Source organism: Pseudorasbora parva, chromosome 14 (genome assembly GCF_024679245.1).
Source record: "Pseudorasbora parva isolate DD20220531a chromosome 14, ASM2467924v1, whole genome shotgun sequence".
Classification (NCBI taxonomy): Eukaryota; Metazoa; Chordata; class Actinopteri; order Cypriniformes; family Gobionidae; genus Pseudorasbora; species Pseudorasbora parva.
In genome coordinates, this window is record NC_090185.1 from 12,870,781 (window position 1) to 12,892,063 (window position 21,283).

The window sequence follows — 21,283 nt, forward strand, 5'->3', positions numbered from 1 at the left end:
TTTGTGTATCCTGATGACATTAGTATTTACAAGCTACATATATCAATTGCACTTGTTATATTTATAATAGATGTTTTAATAGTGACTGAATTATTATTTTTTGTGATGCTTTTAGAGTGATGATGTGAACAATAACATTTACCGTTGACTATCTTAATGCAGAAGATACTGCTTTAGCTTGTGATTCAGTCTTGTGACTGAATATGAAAACATCCTGTTTTAACCATTCTCTCAGTGATATTTGCTCAATTTAATATACAATAATACATTATTTAATCAATCAGACAGAGTCAAATGAAGAGCAGGAGGCAGTGTAAAAATAAGTTTATTGAAAAACCAGTTGCATCTTTCTCTGATTTTATCTGGCCAGTGCAAATTCAACAAGTGAAGTTAATAAACGTAATTTCGGGAGGAGTACGCCCATCTAATCTTTCAATTAATACCAAGGTATAAAACCAGCAGCTTACCTCTTCCCCTTTTTGGTTCCTGAAGCATCCCTCCTCCTCCCCTGCTCCTCCTTTTGTACACCACATTGGTGGTGGTTGAGGAGAGATCCCTGACATGAGTGTAAAGCGCTTTGGGTGTACAGTAGTACATATGAAAGCGCTATATAAATGACTCATTCATTCATTATTTTATTCATTCAATTTGCCTGTTATAGGGGGGCAATCGGAGCTCGGGTAGAATATCCTCTCCGAGCCCCTCTATAGCAGACAGCAAGCCAAATCTGTTTACCACTTTCACTAAGATTATATGGGCACACAAACTCGTGAAGTGTTATTTATACCAAAGGCATTAAAAAAATTACACTTTACAACCGGAGATGTTACAAACCTTGAGATGGAGACATTTCATCATTAACTTAAAAAGACAAGAGCACAGAACTAACAAAAAATGCAATAAGTAAATAAATATCAAAAATGAAAATATATATACAGGTATCTACAGAAAGTCAGAGATGAAGTAATATGAAAGAGATAGGTAAAATAAATTAAATAAGTTCTTTAGACCATTTATCCCCCCTTCCTTTCCATATTATTAAAACATTTGATATCATGCATTAACGAAAACACAAGCAAACCTTCATGATCATTATCACAAGCATGCTTTGAAAAGCTCAGGTGTTAAGGCCGAACTCGTCCCTTCTACATGTCTTTAAATGGACAGGTCTCTTCTGTCATGCCGCGTTCCAGCGTTGGCTAAACATCAACATGATGTCAACTTGCACTTTTTAACCCCGTTTTCAAAAGTTAGCATTTTTAGGCCCCTAAAACGCTTTTGGCGTGTAAATGAGCGTCTAATTTTCCCTTTTTAGTTGAAAAAGGTGTTGCGTAAACAGGCGTGATTTCAGTTTAACATAACATGATTTCAGTCTTTAGTTCTTTGACCTGCTGTCAGTCATGTGCTCATCACAAAGGCCATTAATATGACCATTAATGTTGACGATGTCATAGTGATTGACACTGCTGGGTGTGTCTTATCTCAAACTGAACTCGTTTTCTCCTGCTTATCCTCTCCATCAGCAGCATCTTACAACAGATGTGTCTCTACATCCACTGCTTGATATTCATTCACTTGGCTTCCAGTGGAATCTGAAATACAGAGACAATGACAGTGTTGTTACATAAACATCTACATACGGTGGATGGTACAGCTGCACAACAAGCCCTGAAAAGTGAAGCCAATGCACCTCGATCGCCCCCAGGTGGCAGGATGCAGTATAGCTCATAAACCCCACCCTCGCCATGAAATGTAATGGGACATAGACAAGCTAAACATTCAAATTACTTCAGGAAGACATTTGAGCTTTAACTTGAATTTATACTTTCCCATAACTGTTTATTTAAAACAAAAAAAAGTTGTTGATTAGGCTGTCTGTCTACTCACCTGTGAGTTTCACATTGAATCTCTTATGTGTGGTCTGTTTGTTGTTGATGATCTGTAGTTTATAATGTCCAGAGTCTGTAGGTTGGATGTTTGTGATGGTCAGTGATCCAGTCGTCTTGTCCAGCTGCACTCGGTCTGTGAATCTATCATCAGTTTTATCTGTCTTTGTAGCATTTTTAGCAACAAGACTCTTTTCAGCTCCAAATGTCCACAGAATCAGATCATCACTCTGTATTTTAGTATCAGTCTCCAATCGGACAGAACCTCCCATCGTCACTGGCACTGTCTTCACTTCATGTCACATAGAACCACAGAAGACAGGAAACAAAGTGTGAATTAATTTAGTTTGCAGTTTCCAAATCAGATACATTTAGGTGACACTTAAGATAGACTGACATGTTCCGAACAAATATATTTTCATGTTATATCACTTGAAACAAAGCTAACACGTACGATCACACCGGTGTGATCAGTTTTGGCTGGTCACTGGAGCACATGATCAAACCGGTGTGATTTGAGCGGTTAGTGCATCTCGTGATCCAACTCCTAAACTCAAATGTGCCTTTGTGCGTTAGCCAGAGACAGACACTCCTAGTTCTTGCCATATCCAACATGTATTCAGTGTTTTCAACCCCTAGGAAGCGGTTTATCTGCCACTTACTTTCATGTATTTTGGGGGATGTAGATGGATTCACATGTTGTAAATCCGACAGATCCGATTGCAGCATTTGTGAATAGATTTTTTTTTTATTATAAAAAAAGGAAAAATTAAATAAAAGCATATCATCAGTCATACAGCACTATTGTGACCTGCGGTGTGTCACGTGACAAGCATAGTGCGTCACCATGGAAACAATAATGTGATATGTTCTAAATAACAGCCGCCTTGAAACACTCACGCTGGGGGCTCAGCCAGAATATTTTAAATTGTGAAAGGGTTACACTGTATGTGACTAATGAAATGTATGTTATGGAAAAGTATGCTGTTATCTCCAAAATGCAAATATTCTGCAAACACACTAAAACAAACAGTTTGGCAGTTCCAGATGGTTTAATATGGCGTAAATATGTCTTAATTTCAACTAACTTTTATTGCACTTAAATAAAACAGTTTTTACAGTAATAAAAAAATGTAACTACTTAAACCAAACTCAATGAGTAAAAAAATCATGTCAAACTGGCTTAAGCAGTTGTATGAATGTTTTGTATAGTATCTGTTAAGAGAATAATCTCATATGACTTTTATGAGAATAAAGTCATAATGTTTTGAGATTAAAATCACAGTATTTTGTATTGTAAAGGAGAGGAAAATAAAAGCAATGAAGTAGAGGAGAGGATTACAAATCATAAAGTGCAATTGCTGTATTATTTACATGTTTAAACCATGGCATGATGGATTTATAGCAAAAAGAAGCTTTAACTTTAAACCACAAACTATAATTGACTATCTATGATTCCAGGTCACACCTCTAATCTAATTAATGCAATATTTTGCCTTTAAATCTCTTCATTTCTCAAGAATTCTCTCAACTTTATTCTCATAAAATGACGACTTTATTCTTCAAATCAGATTTTTTTTTTTTTTATTGTAGCATGGTGCTAAATTAAAAGAGTTTAAAATCTACAAGTAATTCAACTTTGGTTTCATTTTGAGCGATTTCATACAGTATATTGTTCTCACAGTGCACGACCATTCACACACTTATACTCACCATTCACAGAAACGGTGAATCTCTTGTATTTGGTTCTTCTGCTGCTGCTGATCTTGAGTTCATAGAGTCCAGAGTGAATGGTCCTGATGTCTGTGATGGTCAGAGATCCAGTCTTAGCATCCAGCTGCAGTTTGCTTCTGAATCTCCCATCAGCACCATCACGGGTAGATGGCCTATTGGTCTCCTTATTGATTTCAGCAATGAGATTGGTTTCTTCTTCATAATACCACTGTATCTGATCATCTTTATGCTTTTCAATATCACTAGTCTGTAGAGTGACAGAATCTCCTTCTATCACTGACTTTTTCTCTTCGACTGTCAAAGCACATAGAAACGGACATCAGAAACGTGTTCATGACATCGAGTGAATGTCCAGGTGGACAAAAGCTTTGCATTTATACAGAAACTGCACTTGCAGGAATAATATTGTTAAAGTAATGTTTTAAATAGAACTCAGCTGAACCTTGTGAGACACTGCTATAATTTTTAAGGAAACTAATTAGTATGGTTTTATGACTCGGAGAAATAAGCCTGCACCATGTGACTCTTAAGGCCCGTTCGCGCCAAGAATAACGACTATAACAATAACTATATTAGTGTCTACACCAGCAGACGATAACGTTGTTTATTCTAAGTTTTGTTGTCAGTCGCTTTCAGAGCTCAAACTCTTTAAATGGATTCCGACTGGCTAAAAAACTGTCAACGTTTTTATCAACTGATCCGCTGAAAGAAATCATTCTGAATGTGATTCCAACGATATTTTTTCTCTGTGCCAAAATCAAATGTGATCTGTTAGATTACTTTAATAAACTAATTGAAATAGATACACTACTTAGTGAATTTTAAATGGGGTAACTTATAATCTGTAACCTATTACATTTCCTAAGTAACCTTCCACTGTCCAACCAACACTGTCTGCATTAATGGGGTTTAATATCTGAATGACAGACAACAAAAAAAATGCAGCTATGGGGATCAAATTCATAACTGTAGACCAGCAATAGGCCCACCCGATCTTGACATATTCATGTACATTGAACTAGAAATTATGGAGCTGTTTTTTTCCTCATTATTTTGTATAATCATACTTTATTACTTATTGCAGCATGATCAATGAAGCAGCAACCTTTAAATAGTGATCTACTGTAGCATAAAAAAGCCCATTGTTTTTGTCTCGCTGTCTTTGTTGTAATGCTTACCCATTTGGTTTTGTAGTTCTGAGATCTTGCGGCGATAATAAATCACAACAGCAGCTAAAACTGCAGCCACCAGCAGAACAGCAATAACTATCCCAGCTACAGCCCCTGGAGACAGACCTGGATCTGGAACAGCTGAAGAGAGACTGTCAGTAGTGTGAGTGAATGTATCAATCTGAATTTGAATCTCCTTTAGTGTGAAGCTGATCACTTCACTGTATAAATCATATTATTACGAGAACTCCCTAAGGCCCTGATGAGACAGAACGTGTTTACCAGGTTTGAAAACCTTTGAAGGTTTCTTCAGAGGGTTTTTTCTCATTTTGCTCAGAGTACTCCTACAAAAACCCAAGGCACACAAACAGCGCCCAAAACACTCACTGCCAATTGAAACAACTCTGCAAAACGTGTTCTGCCTGATCGATTCGGCGCCTTAATTTCTTACAGTTACCATAATGATTTTCTGACATATTTCATGTTGTGTATTGCTCACTGTCTCTGCAGACAAATCCGTCGTGTGTTCACACAACATGAATATGACAATCAATGAGATGACCTGAAACGACTTCAAATGCTGCTGTGAATTATAAGACTTATTATATTTTACAGTCACACTGATTTAAATTTTTGGCTAAAAAGTTACTGAATCGATTTCAAGTCACTGAATCGTTTCTGATCATATCGTTTTAAATGAACCAATATCGTCCTTAAATCGTATCGACAACCTCAAATCGTTATACGAATCTAATCGTTGTTAAACGAATCGTTACACCCCTAAGTGTAACCCTTTCACAGTTTAAAATATTCTGGCTGAGCCCCCACATTGCACTTTACTGTATTTTCATTTCTGAAATGATTCCAATCACATTTCAAGCAATTCAAAATCATCATGGTGAACAGTGTTGCATCCGAAGTATCTCAGCTTAAGGAAATAATCCATATCCATGATTTATTAGCTTTCATATATCTGCCAAATTTTCTCATCGGGCCAATAACGATAAAATAAAAAATATATATATATTGGCCAATACAGATATGATGCCAATATATATCACTAGAAACAAGTGTGCTCCACTTCCTTCTAAAGGGGTTTTCTCTCAAGAATCAAAAATCAGCTGGTATTTGTCATCATTAAAAATTCTGTTAAATTTGTAAATCAAACACGAACGTCCAAGTATCTGATTATACCGTTTGTCATCATCACATTGAAATACTTGCTCATTACAGCCTCAGAGTTACTCACCAGTGACAGAAAGAAGGAATCGCTGTGAGCTCTCGCGGCCTCTGATCTGTACTTCATAAAGTCCACTGTGTTCGGTTTTGGTGTTCCTGATGGTCAGAGATCCAGTTTGATCCAGCTTCAGTCGCTCTCTGAATCTCTCATCATCATCGTTTAATGAGGTCTCGTTAGTTTCCACATCGATTTTAGCTAAGAGGATGCCTTTATCTCCAAACCGCCACACGATCAAAACATCTCTCTGTACTTCAACATCAGTCTGTAGAGTGACAGACTCTCCCTCCGTCACTGACACCGATTTCACTCCATCCGTCTCACCAACCATGCCTGGGAAACAAGCCGGAATAGTCTCTCAGTAAGAGATTAAACAGAGATTAAATTCTAATTTAAGAGTAAAGGGGAGTGGGCCACTCAACAAATGTTGTAGGTAACACTTTACTTTAAGATGACATAGTTACACATTCATGAACTTACAGTAAGAACATTAAATCGTGCTTAATTACAAGTAACTAAACCCTACACTTAACCCTAACCATAACTCTATAATAAGTTCAATAGATGTAGTTAAAATAAATGAATACTTATTTAAATAAGTACAATGTAACTGCATCACCTTACAATAAAGGGTTACACTTTATTTTAAAGGGTTACAATGATTGATTCACTGATTCATAATGCTCCGAATAGGGGTGTAACGATTCGTTTTAACAACGATTCGATTCGACTGAAATTAAACAGTCACACTGATTAAAATTTTTGGCTAAATTTAAGTTACTAAATCGATTTCAAGTCACTGAATCGTTTCGGATCATATCGTTCTAAATGAACCAATATCGTCCTTAAACCGTATCGACAACCTCAAATTGTGACACGAATCGAATCATTGTTAAAACGAATCGTTACACCCCTTGCTCCGAAGCTTCAGGAAGCAGTGTTTTGAAATCAGCCATCCATCTCTATATGTTGTTATTTTATTTTTTTAACGAAAACCATTTAAGGTATCATTGTTACAGTGTAATTATATATTTAAGTAATGCGTAATATTAATATAACATGTTAATATTATACATGTACTTACTATAGGGTTAGGTGATTAGGGTTTGGTTGAGGATTAGTAGTGTGTAGTTAAAGGCCGATAGAAGGCAGATTTTAGTTCACCCAAAAATAAAATTAGCCCATGATTTACTCACCCTCAAGTCATCCTAGGTGCATATGACATTCTTCTTTCAAACGAATAAAATCAGTTATATTAAAAACATCCTGGCTAATCCAAGTTCTATAATGACAGTGACTTGTTGGATAATTTTTCAAAGTCCATAAAAGTGCATCTATCCATCATAAAACTGGTCCACACGGGGGGTTAATACAGTCCTTCTGAAGCGAAGTGGCGTGTTTGTTAAAAGAAAAATATCCATATTTAAAACTTTATGGAATAACATAACTAACTTCCGGCAAAAAGAGTAACCACTTACCCTTGACGTATACGTATTGACAAACGCAGCAGCGCAAAGGATAGGTAAGGGATAATGTACACCCAGCCAGTTGTTATTGCAGAATAAACCTAGACAGTGTAGCGTCTGTGGTCTCTTACAATGAGGATCAAAGATGAGTCAATGTTGATGTAATGGGGGGGGGGGGGGGGGGGGGGGTTGGTAGCTTTAAGCCGCATATAAATTAGGGGCCCAATGCCAACGAGTCTGGGCAAGTGACACCTAAGACAGTTTTTGTGACCCAGACGAAATGAAACAGGCAGTGATCTGGTCACATGACTTGACTGGTCACATGGTCACATGACTTTTTGTTACAACAGAGTGATCAGGACCCTGACGCTAAGTGGAGGGGTCTTGTTGTGGTGCGGCCACATAATAGGGGGATATTTACTCACTCTGAAGGGGTTTATCCCGCTTATGGCTACTTTTCTCAAGTAAATTAGACACAAAATATCGTCTTGAGTTTTAAATATTTTATTACCTCTTACGCAAAGCTTCTGCGAAAAACAGTTTCAAACTGTAGACTATTGCTGAAAAGATTTGTTTTTACCATATATGTTGAATATACGCCATATACTATCATCAATATATTGATAGTTTACTCAAAAATGAAAAATAGACAATGATTTACTCACCCTCAAGTCATTCTAGGTGTATATGACATTCTCCTTTCAGATAAATAATATCACAGTTATATTTAAAAAAAGTCCTGGCTAATCCAAGCATTATTATTGCAGTAGCTGTTTTTGAAGTATAAAAAATGCATCTGTCCATCAAATAACGAGCTCCACAGGGCTCTGGGGGGTTAATATAGGGCTTCTGAAGCGAATTGATGCATTTGTGCAAGAAAAATGTCCATATTTAAACTTAAAGTTCCAGGTGATTGCCTTCAGTGGAAAAAGTGTTGAAAGTGCCTTCTCGCAATTCAAGATGCATACGCTACATCTGACAGCCAGAGGCACTTTCAACATTTTCCCCATAAATTGAATACAGAAGGCTATCGGCCAAAATTTTTATTTATAAAGTTTGAAATATGTATATTTTTCTTACACAAACTCATAAATTTTCATCAAAAGGCCTTTATTAACCCCCCAGAGCCGTGTGGAGCATGTTATTTGACGGACAGATGCACTTTTTATGGACTCGAGTATTTCACAGAGCTGTGTAATAATAAACTACGTCACTACATGGTTGATGTCCCTTGTGGTGTCTGAGAATGATTTATTATAAATAAGAGAATGACTTTAAAAGACTTGAGATACTCACCAATGACAGTAACATTAAATATCTTTATCGTAGTCTTTTGTCTAGAGATGCTGAGTTTATATTGTCCAGAGTGTCTGATTCTGGTGTTCCTGATGGTGAGAGATCCAGTCTTTTGGTCCACCTGTAATCTGTCTCTGAATCTCTCATTATCGGTGAAAAAAACTGAGGTAAAGTCATCCTTTCTCGTTAGTTGAGATATGGCAGAGTCTTTAGGTCCAAACATCCACAGTATCGTGTCATCGTTTTTTATTTCAGCAAGTTGAGTTGGTAGATTGACGAAATCTCCCTCCATCACAACCTCCATTTCATCCGTCTCTGCACCAGACACATCTAGAGCAGAAACCAGATCAGACACCACTAAATGACGTCCAAATTATACAATTATAAAAAAGCCAACTCTACTACTGAGTATGGTAGAATTGGTTAGAACCTGTAAATTAACAAATCCCAGAAAGAATATGAATTACAGCAAATACTGCATATTCACAGATTCAAATTTCCCAGATCAATATCCCATAAACGCTGTTACTAAACATAACACCTCAGTCGTAGTAACGTAGACAAGCAGCTACAACTGCTTTATTTTCCTCCGCAAAAACACATTTTTCCCAAATAAGTGTTGTTGTATCACTATAAGAACAGTGTGAACTGAATTTTTTGTGTTAGTGTAGTTACTGAATATTTCTTTCATGATAGTGAAAGTTATTGAATATTTTTCATGATAAAAAAATTATTAAAATTATGCATTTCCCAAAATAAGTGCAGGACAGCAATGATGTGTGAACTAAAATTTGGTGACACTATATGTGTTACAGTGAAGTTACTGAATATGTAGTAGTTTAACCAGCAGGGCACCAGTGATGTGTGAACTGAATCTGTCGACACTGCAGTGTGTACAGTTAAGTTATTTTTGTAATAGCCTAACGGTTTTCGAACCCTGCGGTCACCTCCACCTGCAGGGCATAGAGATTTTTTCCACTGCGTAGGAAAGCTTGTTTTGAAGAAAATTGTTGTTGTAGTTGCTTGTCTTTGTTAGGTTGAAAAGGGGTGTTATTTGTGTAGTAACAACGTATTAATATATGGAGCCTGTTGGAGATGTTCGCGTGAATGTGAATATTTGAGCTACTTTGCAGATTTAAATACTTCCTCATTTCGACGGCGCCTGATTCAAATGCGATTTTCAAAACAGCCACATCTGCCACTTAAGTGATGGAACTACCACAGTATTTATAAATGATGGAACTACCACATTTGCCACAGTATTTTTAAGTGATGGAACTAACGTTACCACATTTGCCACAGTATTTAGTGATGGTCTAATGTTACCAAATTTATAAGTGATGGAACTACCACATTTGCGTCGTTAGAAGACGACTGAGTTCGTTTCCTCGGTGTCATTTCCAGTATATTTATATCGTTAGGCTAATGCCGGTGTCTAAAAATGAAACCGAAAGACAGAAATCCATAACTTACCGTCCACGAACAACGACAAAAATAGAAAGAGCAAAAACATGTTCTGCACGTTAAAGATGTGTTGAATCTGAAGTAGATGTGTTGAATCTGAAGTAGATGTGTTGAATGCTGCTGTCAAGGCAGCCTGAAATTAACACGGTCAAGCGGCAGCCGGCCGCACCTTTTTTTGATTTTGCGCATCTAATCGTGCTCTTACGGTACGGGTGCTGGAAGCGGTCAAAATGGATTTAAAGACTCTGGAATAAAGACGTTTCATTTATACTTTTGCATTTAACCCTGAAAAGGGCAAGAACATATAAAGGTATTAAAAAAAAAAGAGGACACAAATAATACAATTTAATGTTTTTTCCCCCATTACACATGACTTTTATTTTTATTTTAATGTTTGCATATGCTATAGGCCTACATTCATTATAATACGTAATTTTTTCAGTTGATTTTTTTTATATCATTTTGATTTTAATGATTTATATAATATATTAATTACATTATTTGTACTATTAATTCATGTTAATATTCATGTTAATTATCATAGCCTACATGATTAATTTTACTTTATTATTTAAATGGTTGTATAGCCTATGGTATAGCTACATTAAATATTATACGTAATTCATGAATTTGAATTGTATTACTTTTTATTTGTATGTTTTTATATATGTTGTAGGCTATATTAATTATTATAGATTATTTATTATATTAATTCATGTTAATATGCATGTTAATTATCATACATTATTAATGTTACAAGCACTACAACGTGTCCTGTTTTCAAACACTCACACACAAAAATAAATCTTTCCTTTTTTGCTCACTGTCAGTCACCCTGATGTATTAAAGTAATTTTAATGTATGGTTTTGGAGAAAATTGAAGGCAAAATCGTCCAAAAATCAAAATGCATTCAACCAAATCCCATTTTAAAATACTATAACATATTAAAAATCGCCCCTTTATCCAAATTAAATGAACAGCATGCTAATTAGTTCACGTTTGATATTGAGCGTTTTATGGACTTATTCCGTTATATTCCCCCCTCCAAATGTATTTTTTTAGCCGTAATTAAACTTTCTCGATGTCTAAAAAGGGCATGACATATATTTATATAACTCATAAACGTTGCTAGCCAACCAACAATGGGAACGCCCACTGACTGCATGCATTTTCAGACATATAGCCTACAGCGCTGTTTTAGTGTTTGGCAAACGGCCAGGAAATATGGTTAACGCTTTTGTTTTGTTCTTTTTGTGTTTGTGTCGTCTGGTTGGTAAGTTATGAATATGTTTTATTATTATTATTATTATTATTATTATTATTATTATTATTATTATTATTATTATTATTATTATTATTATTATTATTATCTGTTTAAAATCAGTAAGGATTGTTTTATTGTTGTAAGTTATATATAATTTTCTCAAAACCGTTTCTCATCACTTTTAAATCTTTACTAAAGCAATTTTATGTATTACTTTGGCGAGTAATTTTGTTAAATAATACTACTAGAAATATAGGTTACCAAAACTAAGTTGTTGTAAAATTCACAACTTAGAAAGAAATTCAAATCAATGTTTGCTATGTTTTCAGCATTCATTTATCTTAAGGTGTTTTAGTAACATTTCTTAATATAATTTCATATTTATCATGGAAGTTAAATTAGTCCATTAAAGCAACCCACAGATGAGTGTTTTATGTTTCACTTCTGTCATTACACAAACATGAGTGGTGAAGAAACATCACGCGACACTCGAAAAGAAGAAATGCATGTGTCCATGCGACACTTTGAGGTACAAATGATTTCAGAATCACCCAAAACACCTACTGTCCGTGTACGGGTTCTGCAAAATGCTCTCATTATTAAATCAACAACAACATATTTGATAGTTCATATGATGTATTATGTATTGGGGCCAAAGACCAGTGGGCCCTTGACTATGGGCTGTTGTCCACCTTCTTCCATTGCTCCGTGGTCCAGTTTTGATGCTCACGTACCACTGTTGGCGCTTTCGGCGGTGGACAGGGGTCAGCATGGTCACCATGACTGGTCTGCAGCTATGCAGCTCCACACACAACAAACTGAGATGCACTGTGTATTCTGACACTTTTCTATCAGATCCAGCATTAACTTCTTGATCAATTTGAGCTACAGTAGCTCGTCTGTTTGATCGGACCACACTTTGATTGATGAGCCTTGGCCGCCCATGACCCAGTGGCCGGTTCACCACTGTTCCTTCCTTGGAGCACTTTTGATAGATCCTGACCACAGAAGACCGGGAACACCCCACAAGAGCTGCAGTTTTGGAGATGCTCTGACCCAGTCATCTAGCATCATAATTTGGCTCTTGTCAAACTTGCTCAAATCTTTACGCTTGCCCATTGTTCCTGTTTCTAACACATTAACTTGAAAGTGTTCACTTGCTGCCTAATATAGGTCCTTCTCGAAAAATAGCATATTGTATTAAAGTTCATTATTTTCCATAATGTAATGATAAAAATTAAACTTTCATATATGTTAGATTCATTGCACACCAACTGAAATATTTCAGGTATTTTATTGTTTTAATACTGATGATTTTGGCATACAGCTCATGAAAACCCAAAATTCCTATCTCAAATAATTAGCATATCATGAAAAGGTTCTCTAAACGAGCTATTAACCTAATCTTCTGAATCAACTAATTAACTCTAAACACCTGCAAAAGATTCCTGAGGCTTTTAAAAACTCCCAGCCTGGTTCATTACTCAAAACCGCAATCATGGGTAAGACTGACGACCTGACTGCTGTCCAGAAGGCCATCATTGACACCCTCAAGCGAGAGGGTAAGACACAGAAAGAAATTTCTGAACGAATAGGCTGTTCCCAGAGTGCTGTATCAAGGCACCTCAGTGGGAAGTCTGTGGGAAGGAAAAAGTGTGGCAAAAAAACGCTGCACAACGAGAAGAGGTGACCGGACCCTGAGGAAGATTGTGGAGAAGGACCGATTCCAGACCTTGGGGGACCTGCGGAAGCAGTGGACTGAGTCTGGAGTAGAAACATCCAGAGCCACCGTGCACAGGCGTGTGCAGGAAATGGGCTACAGGTGCCGCATTCCCCAGGTCAAGACACTTTTGGGCTACAGAGAAGCAGCACTGGACTGTTGCTCAGTGGTCCAAAGTACTTTTTTCGGATGAAAGCAAATTTTGCATGTCATTCGGAAATCAAGGTGCCAGAGTCTGGAGGAAGACTGGGGAGAATGCCAAAATGCCTGAAGTCCAGTGTCAAGTACCCACAGTCAGTGATGGTCTGGGGTGCCATGTCACACTGTAAAAATAAAATAAAAAATGGTGGTTTTTGTTGGTTTAACTTAAATAAGTAACCTGGTTGCCTTATTTTGAGTTTATTGAAATTAATATTTTGAGTTGATACAATGAAGGACATTTGTTTAATAAATAGAAACTCAAAATATTATTGTATCTGAACCACATAAAAAATGTGATAAATCATGAAAATAGCACAATTTGGCATGTTTCACTGCATCATCAGAAATAAAACACACACAATTACTCAATATGCTTGCAAAATATTTTAATAATATTTTAATAAAGGTTGTTGAACCTCAAAAAAATGTCATTGTATTAACTCAATTTTAATTTCAATGAACTCAAAATTTTAAGGCAACCAGGTAACTTTTTTTCTAAATATTTTTTTACAGTGCAACTGCTGGTGTTGGTCCACTGTGTTTTATCAATGGCAGGGTCAATGCAGCTAGCTATCAGGAGATTTTGCAGCACTTCATGCTTCCATCTGCTGAAAAGCTTTATGGAGATGAAGATTTGGTTTTTCAGCACGACCTGGCACATGCTCACAGTGCCAAAACCACTGGTAAATTGTTTACTGACCATGGTATTACTGTGCTCAATTGACCTGCTAACTCTCCTGACCTGAACCCCATAGAGAATCTGTGGGATATTGTGAAGAGAAAGTTGAGAGACTCAAGACCCAACACTCTGGAAGAGCTTAAGGCCGCTATCGAAGCATCCTGGGCCTCCATAACACCTCAGCAGTGCCACAGGCTGATCGCCTCCATGCCACGCCGCATTGAAGCAGTCATTTCTGCAAAAGGATTCACGACCAACTATTGAGTGCATAACTGAACATAATTATTTGAAGGCTGATTTTTTTTGTATTAAAAACACTTTTCTTTTATTGGTCGGATGAAATATGCTAATTTTTTTTAGATGTTGTACATCAGCTGTATGCCAAAATCATCAGTATTTAAACAATAATAGACCTGAAATATTTCAGTTGGTGTGCAATGAATCTAAAATATATGAAAGTTTAATTTTTATCATTACATTCTCACTAACATGTGCTGTGATTAAGAGATAATCAGTGTTATTTATTTACTTCATCTGAACAGAAATGGCACAGAGAAACATTCAGCCAATCAGAATCCATTAAGCAGCAGATGACAGAACAGCAGCACGCGGTTAGATGCATGCACTGTGAATTCTAATTTAGTTATAGGCTTTAGTCTGTAATTAAACATATTTCAGTTTGTTCTCTAGATGTGACAGATGCAGTAAAGTCAGTGTCAGTGATGGAGGGAGATTCTGTCACTCTAAACCCTGATGTTACTGGAGTACAGAAATATGTGCTGATACAGTGGACATTCAGAAGCTCCAGAATAATTGAAGTCAGCAGACTCATGCAAACCGGCTCTATGTATGATGAGAGATTCAGAGACAGACTGACGCTGGATCATCAGACTGGATCTCTGACCATCACAAACACCAGAACCACAGACTCTGGACTTTATAAAGTAACAACCGTGGAGAGACCAAATACGAAAGTTTCAATGTTACTGTCAATGGTGAGTAGACTATTATGCCATAATTTGCACCCACCATTCTTCATTCAAATTATTTCTTTGATATTCTCTGAATACATTTTCGTTTCAAAATTCCTTACATCCACATTTTATTATATTTGTTGTATATCTGTTCTTAGTGTTTTCAGATGTCTCTCACATAGATCGTAAAGATATAATGACCATCATTCTAATATATGACATCATAGACTGCTTTATTAATAATAGGCTACTAGTTTAATTTTAGTAGATGCTTTTATTCAAAGCAACTTACATTGCATTCAGGGTATACATTTGATCAGCTCATACATTCCCTGGGATTTATGGTTTATGAATATGCAGGTAAGGCGTATTTGCTTGCTTTTTATGTGTGTGTATTTACAGGAATGGAGAGACCCCAAACTATCGACAGAGAAGTGAATCACGTGAGAGCTGTGTTGCTGTTGCTTTAGAAAACATTAGTACTCAATGAGAAAAAGATCATGTAGAAAGAATCACATAACCCCACATTTTTCTTCTTTTTCTCAGACTACATCCACTGTTGCAGTTTTACTGAAGCTGTGATCCGATTGGTCGTCTCTGCTCTTGTGGGCGTGGCTACTGTTGCCGTGCTGGTTTATGACATCAGATCTACAAGAAGTGAGATGATCAGAACAGAAGAGACTGGATATCACCGTCAGACCCCTGGAGTAACATCAGACCAACAGTATGAAATGAGCAGAACGATGAGTTCCAGATATGTCCTGATATAATGCAAAACATACATTGAGGCTCTGCACCTTTCCTGTTCTTTAGTTTTCTCCCTTCCACATTTATAACATCACAAAACAATATAGTTCTAATCGCAGTTGTGTGGATATGCGATTCACTGAATTCACCTAAAAAACTAGCAGCTCAGTTTGTGAGGCGAAGTGAAACCTGATCTCATCATACCTTTAATCATGCTCATCTATTTATAGCCTCGATCGGCAGCAGGTGCGATGATGACGTCACCGACCGAGGCTATAAAACCTCCAGGTCCATTTCACAGCCGGTCATAATAAGACACTTGTATGTATAAGCTTATGCAGCATTGAGTGAAGCTTTTGAAAGGGAACAGCTTTAGGATAAATTAGAGCAGAGAGATATGTCCCATGAGGTTTTTTTTCTGTTTGAGCTTCCCCATGTTAGATTATGTGCATTGAAATTCTCATACAATATCACCATACCTTCTTCTTTAGATCTTGTTTGACTGAAATGCTGCCGAAGTCTGATTCAGTCAACAAAACTTTAATTATGAGAGAGTCAGAAAATTCAGAAATTCAGAAAATGAAAAAAAGATGTGACAATAGCAAATGGGTATAATCAAACTACTATTAACTTTTTTTAACAACCCTTCGTATGATGACTTGAAAAACTTTGTGTGAGTGTTTGCACACGTTTTCAGTTGAACTTCTTTAAATTTGATTTTTGCCTAATTTTCACAAAACAAAATGTTCAAAAGGAAATTGCTTAAAAAACATGGACCACAATTTTCACATGGTCTTCATAAAACTTTACAGTACAAAAACACAGTTGCTATTTTAAAAATGTTTTATTGGAGTAACAGCTCTTTTGGTGATTATCATTCATATTTTAGATCTAACATCACAGAGAAAGTTAATAGTTGTGGGATATTAGAGAGACTTCGATCAAGGGTTAGTATACAAAAACACATGCCATTAAAAATAACTGCTTAACAATAAAACACAGCACACTACAAAAGACATACAATAGTAACAGTATGTATATATACACATTTACCCCCCCCCCCATATTATATGTGAAAAGATTTGAATTAATACATTGATAAAAAATAAGGCAAACCTTTATAATATTTTAGCACCAGGAAGTAAATAGCGTGTAACTGTCTGTAGGAGTAACACATTTCTGTTCTCTCTTAAATCGACATCCTCTGTCATTTCTCTAAAAATGATCTATCCTAATTTTGCTCTATCCTCTGCGCTTCCGCATTCGTCGATATGCATGTGTCAGGTCAGGGGTTACTCTTTCACTGTAAAACAATGCGTACATCCGTCTGTCGGAAACTAGATATTTTAGTTTATTAAGTTTTAAAAATGGATATTTTTCTCTCACAAACGCACGGCTTCGCTTTCAGAAGGATTCATTTTATAATGGATAGACGCACTTTTATGGACGTTAAAGCTGAATTTCCCATTCACTGCCATTATAATGCTTGGAAGAGTCAGGGCATTTTTAAATATAACTCTGATTGTATTTGTCTGAAAGAAGAATGGCATATAACAAGGCTTGCTTGATGGTGCAAATCATGGGGTAATGTTCATTTTTGGGTGAACTATCCCTTTAAGGCTCACCCTCTCCTTTAATTGATGTGTTTTTCTTTAAGATGTCAGGTGTTTTTCTCCGTCTTCTGCTTGCTTCTTCCTTTCACACACTGTTGCATTACTTGCGTCAATTGCTTGGTTTACCCTTCACCCACACACATATTCAGGATGTGGTACACAGGTTGTGGTGAGATCTGGTATTTACCTCAACTCCTGATTAACCCTTAGAATACAATATTGATAATTGCAACTAAGTAGCCTTGTTCTGTCAGGTCAGAATTAGGTCTTAACCTACACTAGCTTGTTTAAGTTATACCAGTGATCTAGGTGAATGCAAATATATAAATTATACAGGTTTATTAAAAGGAAAGAAGCTACAGCAAAGGTTAAATGTAGAAAAGAGGAAGAATAGGTTAAATATTGTTAAAAATTTACAAGGTTAATCAATCACCTTTTTCAGTTCACCTGTGTTTTCTACTTCTCTTTCAGCAGCTTCCTTCAGAAATGTTGGAAACTTGGGAGCTTAAGCTTTGAATTAAAAATTTAATTATTATATAATTATTATTATTATTATTTATGAATTAATTCTTTTTTTATTTTTTTTAGCTTAGAATTAAGTGAATTCACCTCTGTTGTAGAGAGGTTATTTTGTCTCTTCTGAAATCACAGAACATTTTATTATATGTTAACATGTTTTTTCGCGCTCCTTGTTAATGTTAACTCGATGAGTGTGGCTAACGGGGGAAGGGTGCCGATTTTGGGGCGTTGGCAAACTGTTTGCCAATTTGATTCTCTTGCTGTCATCGCAGAGTTTCTTGTGGCGGAGTTGGAGCCTCGAGATTCTGCTTGGCGCTGACTTTTTGTTAAAATTTAGCACCGTTATTAATCTGGATCAAAAGAGCTGTCGTTTGATAGGAAAGCAAGTTCCCCTCCTGTGTACAACTAATAATGATATGCAGTCCTGCGATGTGATTGTGCACGCTGATACATCTGTTCCACCCCGTAGCGAGGTTTTGATTACGGGGGCGGTGGACTGTGCGTTTGACAGTTTGCAGGGCATGCTAGAGCCGTCGGCCTCCCTTGGTAACCATTGTGACCTTTTAGTTGCAAGGGTGGTATGTTGGGTGGAGCAAGGTTTGTTGCCCGTTCGTGTAATTAATGTCACTGATGATACCCATATTTTAAAACGGGGAATGAAAGTTGGTACGTTATTTTGTGATGCTGTGGTAGAGGGAGGTTGTGTGTCTATGGGTAATGCGCTCTCCGTTGACTTGCTTATAGAGCGGCTAAATCTGCACGAAAAGGGGTTTGGCAATGCTGAAAAGCGCGCGGTGCGTGAATTATTGTGCAAGAACATGTCGGTTTTTAGCATAAATGATGCAGATTTAGGGAGAACGCAAGTAATAACGCATCAGATTGAGACGGGGGATGCTAAACCCATTAAATTATCTCCGCGTCGTGTTCCTCTCCATTTACAAGCTGAAGTGGCTGACCATATTAAGGATATGCAGGTAAATGGAATTATTCAGCCATCATGTAGTCCGTGGGGAGCGCCTGTGGTCCCTGTACGGAAGAAAGATGGGACACTTCGTTTTTGTGTCGATTATAGGCGGTTGAACGATTTGACCCAGAAAGACGCGTATCCCTTACCGCGTATCGATGATGCGTTGGATAGCCTTGCTCATGCCTGATGGTTTTCCACTCTTGACCTGGCCAGTGGCTATTGGCAGGTCGAGGTGGACCCTCAAGATAGACATAAGAATGCATTTATAACACGACAGGGGCTATTCGAATTTAATGTTTTAAGTTTCGGATTATGTAACGCACCAAGTACGTTCCAGCCCCTTATGGATTTGGTGTTGGCGGATTTGCAGTGGACAACTTGCCTTGTGTACTTAGATGATATTATTGTCTTTGGCAGGACATTTGGGGAACATCTACAACGGCTTGAGGAGGTCCTCTGTAAATTACGCCACGCTAATAATCTAAAGGTTAAGCCGCCGAAATGCGCATTGTTTGCCACTCAAGTTAATTATTTAGGACACGTTATATCAGGAGATGGAGTACGAGCAGATCCAGCTAAAATTGATGCGGTGAGGCAGTGGCCCGTACCGGTAAATCAATCTGAGGTACGAAGTTTTGTGGGGTTGGAATCATATTATCGACGTTTTATTAAGGGGTTTAATGAAATTGCGCGACCATTACACCACCTTACGGAGAAGGGTCGAAAATTTAAGTGGGACGATGAGTGTCAACAGGCGTTTTTACAGCTTAAAACAGCTCTTGTGACCACCCCAGTTCTTGCATACCCAGACCCACATAAGGCATTCATTCTGGACACTGATGCAAGTGATGTGGGGATTGGTGCAGTTTTATCACATGAGGTGGATGGCTTGGAGCGGGTTGTGGCGTATGCGAGCCGAGCTTTAATGAAACAGGAACGCAAGTATGCCACTACAAAAAAAAGAGTTACTTAGTTTGGTTGTATTTACTAAATACTTCAAACATTATTTGCTCGGGAAAGAGTTTGTATTGCGTACGGACCACAGCTCTTTAAAATTGGCTTCATAACTTTCAGGGGCAGCTGGCTAGATGGGTTGAACAGTTGGCCTAATTTCCAATATACAATTATGCATCGGCCTGGGAGAAAGCATGTTAATGCGGATGCGCTTTCACGATTACCATCGTTTGATGTTAAGCGACGTTTTAGATCCGCGTTTGGATGGTAGCGCATCTGTCTGTGCTGTGCGGAGATTGGCTCCTTCTGAGGAAGTCAAGGTTGAGGATGAGTTGGTAGGGGCACAGAAGACGGTTGACGTTTTACGGCTGGTGGTTCAGTTGTGTTTGCGGGGGGAGGAGGGGCTTGCAGAGGCACAGACTAGAACGGAGGTGAAAGGATTTTTGCCTGTGTGGAGTCAATTGGCGCTTGAGTGAGGGCGGTTGGTGCTTAAACCACCCTTGAATACTGATGCGGCGTCAAAAATTCAAGTGATCCTTCCAAAGGTAATGGTCCCAGATGTATTGCAAATGTTGCATAATTCGGCAACAGGTGCCCATCTAGGGGTGCAAAAACTACAGGCAAAAGATTGGTTTTATTGGCCTGGGTGGTTTGGGGATGTAAAGAAATGGTGCAGAGACTGTACCGAGTGTGCTTATCGTAAGTCCTCAGGTCTAAATGTCTGTGCCCCCTTACAGCTTTCTTATGTTTCTCGGCCTTTTGAACGGGTAGCGGTAGATATTTTGGGGCCTCTGCCTATGTCTGAGGGGAAGAATAAGTATATCCTGGTTATTGGGGATTACTTTTCGAAATGGACAGAAGCGTTTGCACTCCCAAATCAAGAGGCAGTATCTATAGCTAAGGATTTTGTGCAGGAGTGGGTGTGTAGATTTGGGGTCCCACGCAGTATTCATTCCGATCAAGGTCGTAATTTTGAGTCAACATTAATGACGGAATTATGTCATCTATTGCAGATGCATAAAACGAGAACCACAGCATACCATCCGCAATCGCATGGCATGATTGAACGTATTAATTGGACCTTGCTTTCTATGCTGTCGCTGTTCATAGATAGTAACCAAATGAATTGGTACATACTCCTGCCCTATGTTATGATGGCCTATAGGAGCAGTACGCATGCTACTACAAAGTTTTCACTGTATAGGGTTCTTTTTGGACGAGAAATAGTTCTGCCTGTTGACGTTGTCCTGGGAGTGGGAGAGATAGAACGTTTCGATTCCGTAAATGATTATGTGGTGAAAGTAGCTGAAAGTCTGTCTACTGTAGCAGAAGCTGTGAGGATACACCAATTACACAAAGGATACACAAAGCATCAGGACGGCAGAAACAATG

The 21,283-nt window shown here is 37.6% G+C and overlaps 1 protein-coding gene across 1 annotated transcript; it reads right to left on the bottom strand.

The window, feature by feature from the left end:
- Window positions 1-883: 883 nt before the first annotated feature.
- LOC137039430 (uncharacterized) lies at window positions 884-10,410 on the bottom strand. The gene is made up of 7 exons (XM_067414740.1): window positions 10,262-10,410; window positions 8,789-9,118; window positions 6,039-6,359; window positions 4,799-4,930; window positions 3,600-3,914; window positions 1,888-2,178; window positions 884-1,592 (listed from the first exon to the last, which is right to left on the bottom strand). The coding sequence occupies exons 1-7, from the start codon at window positions 10,299-10,301 to the stop codon at window positions 1,531-1,533; spliced, it is 1,491 nt and encodes a 496-aa protein (XP_067270841.1). The 5' UTR covers window positions 10,302-10,410; the 3' UTR covers window positions 884-1,530.
- Between the last annotated feature and the right edge of the window lie 10,873 nt (window positions 10,411-21,283).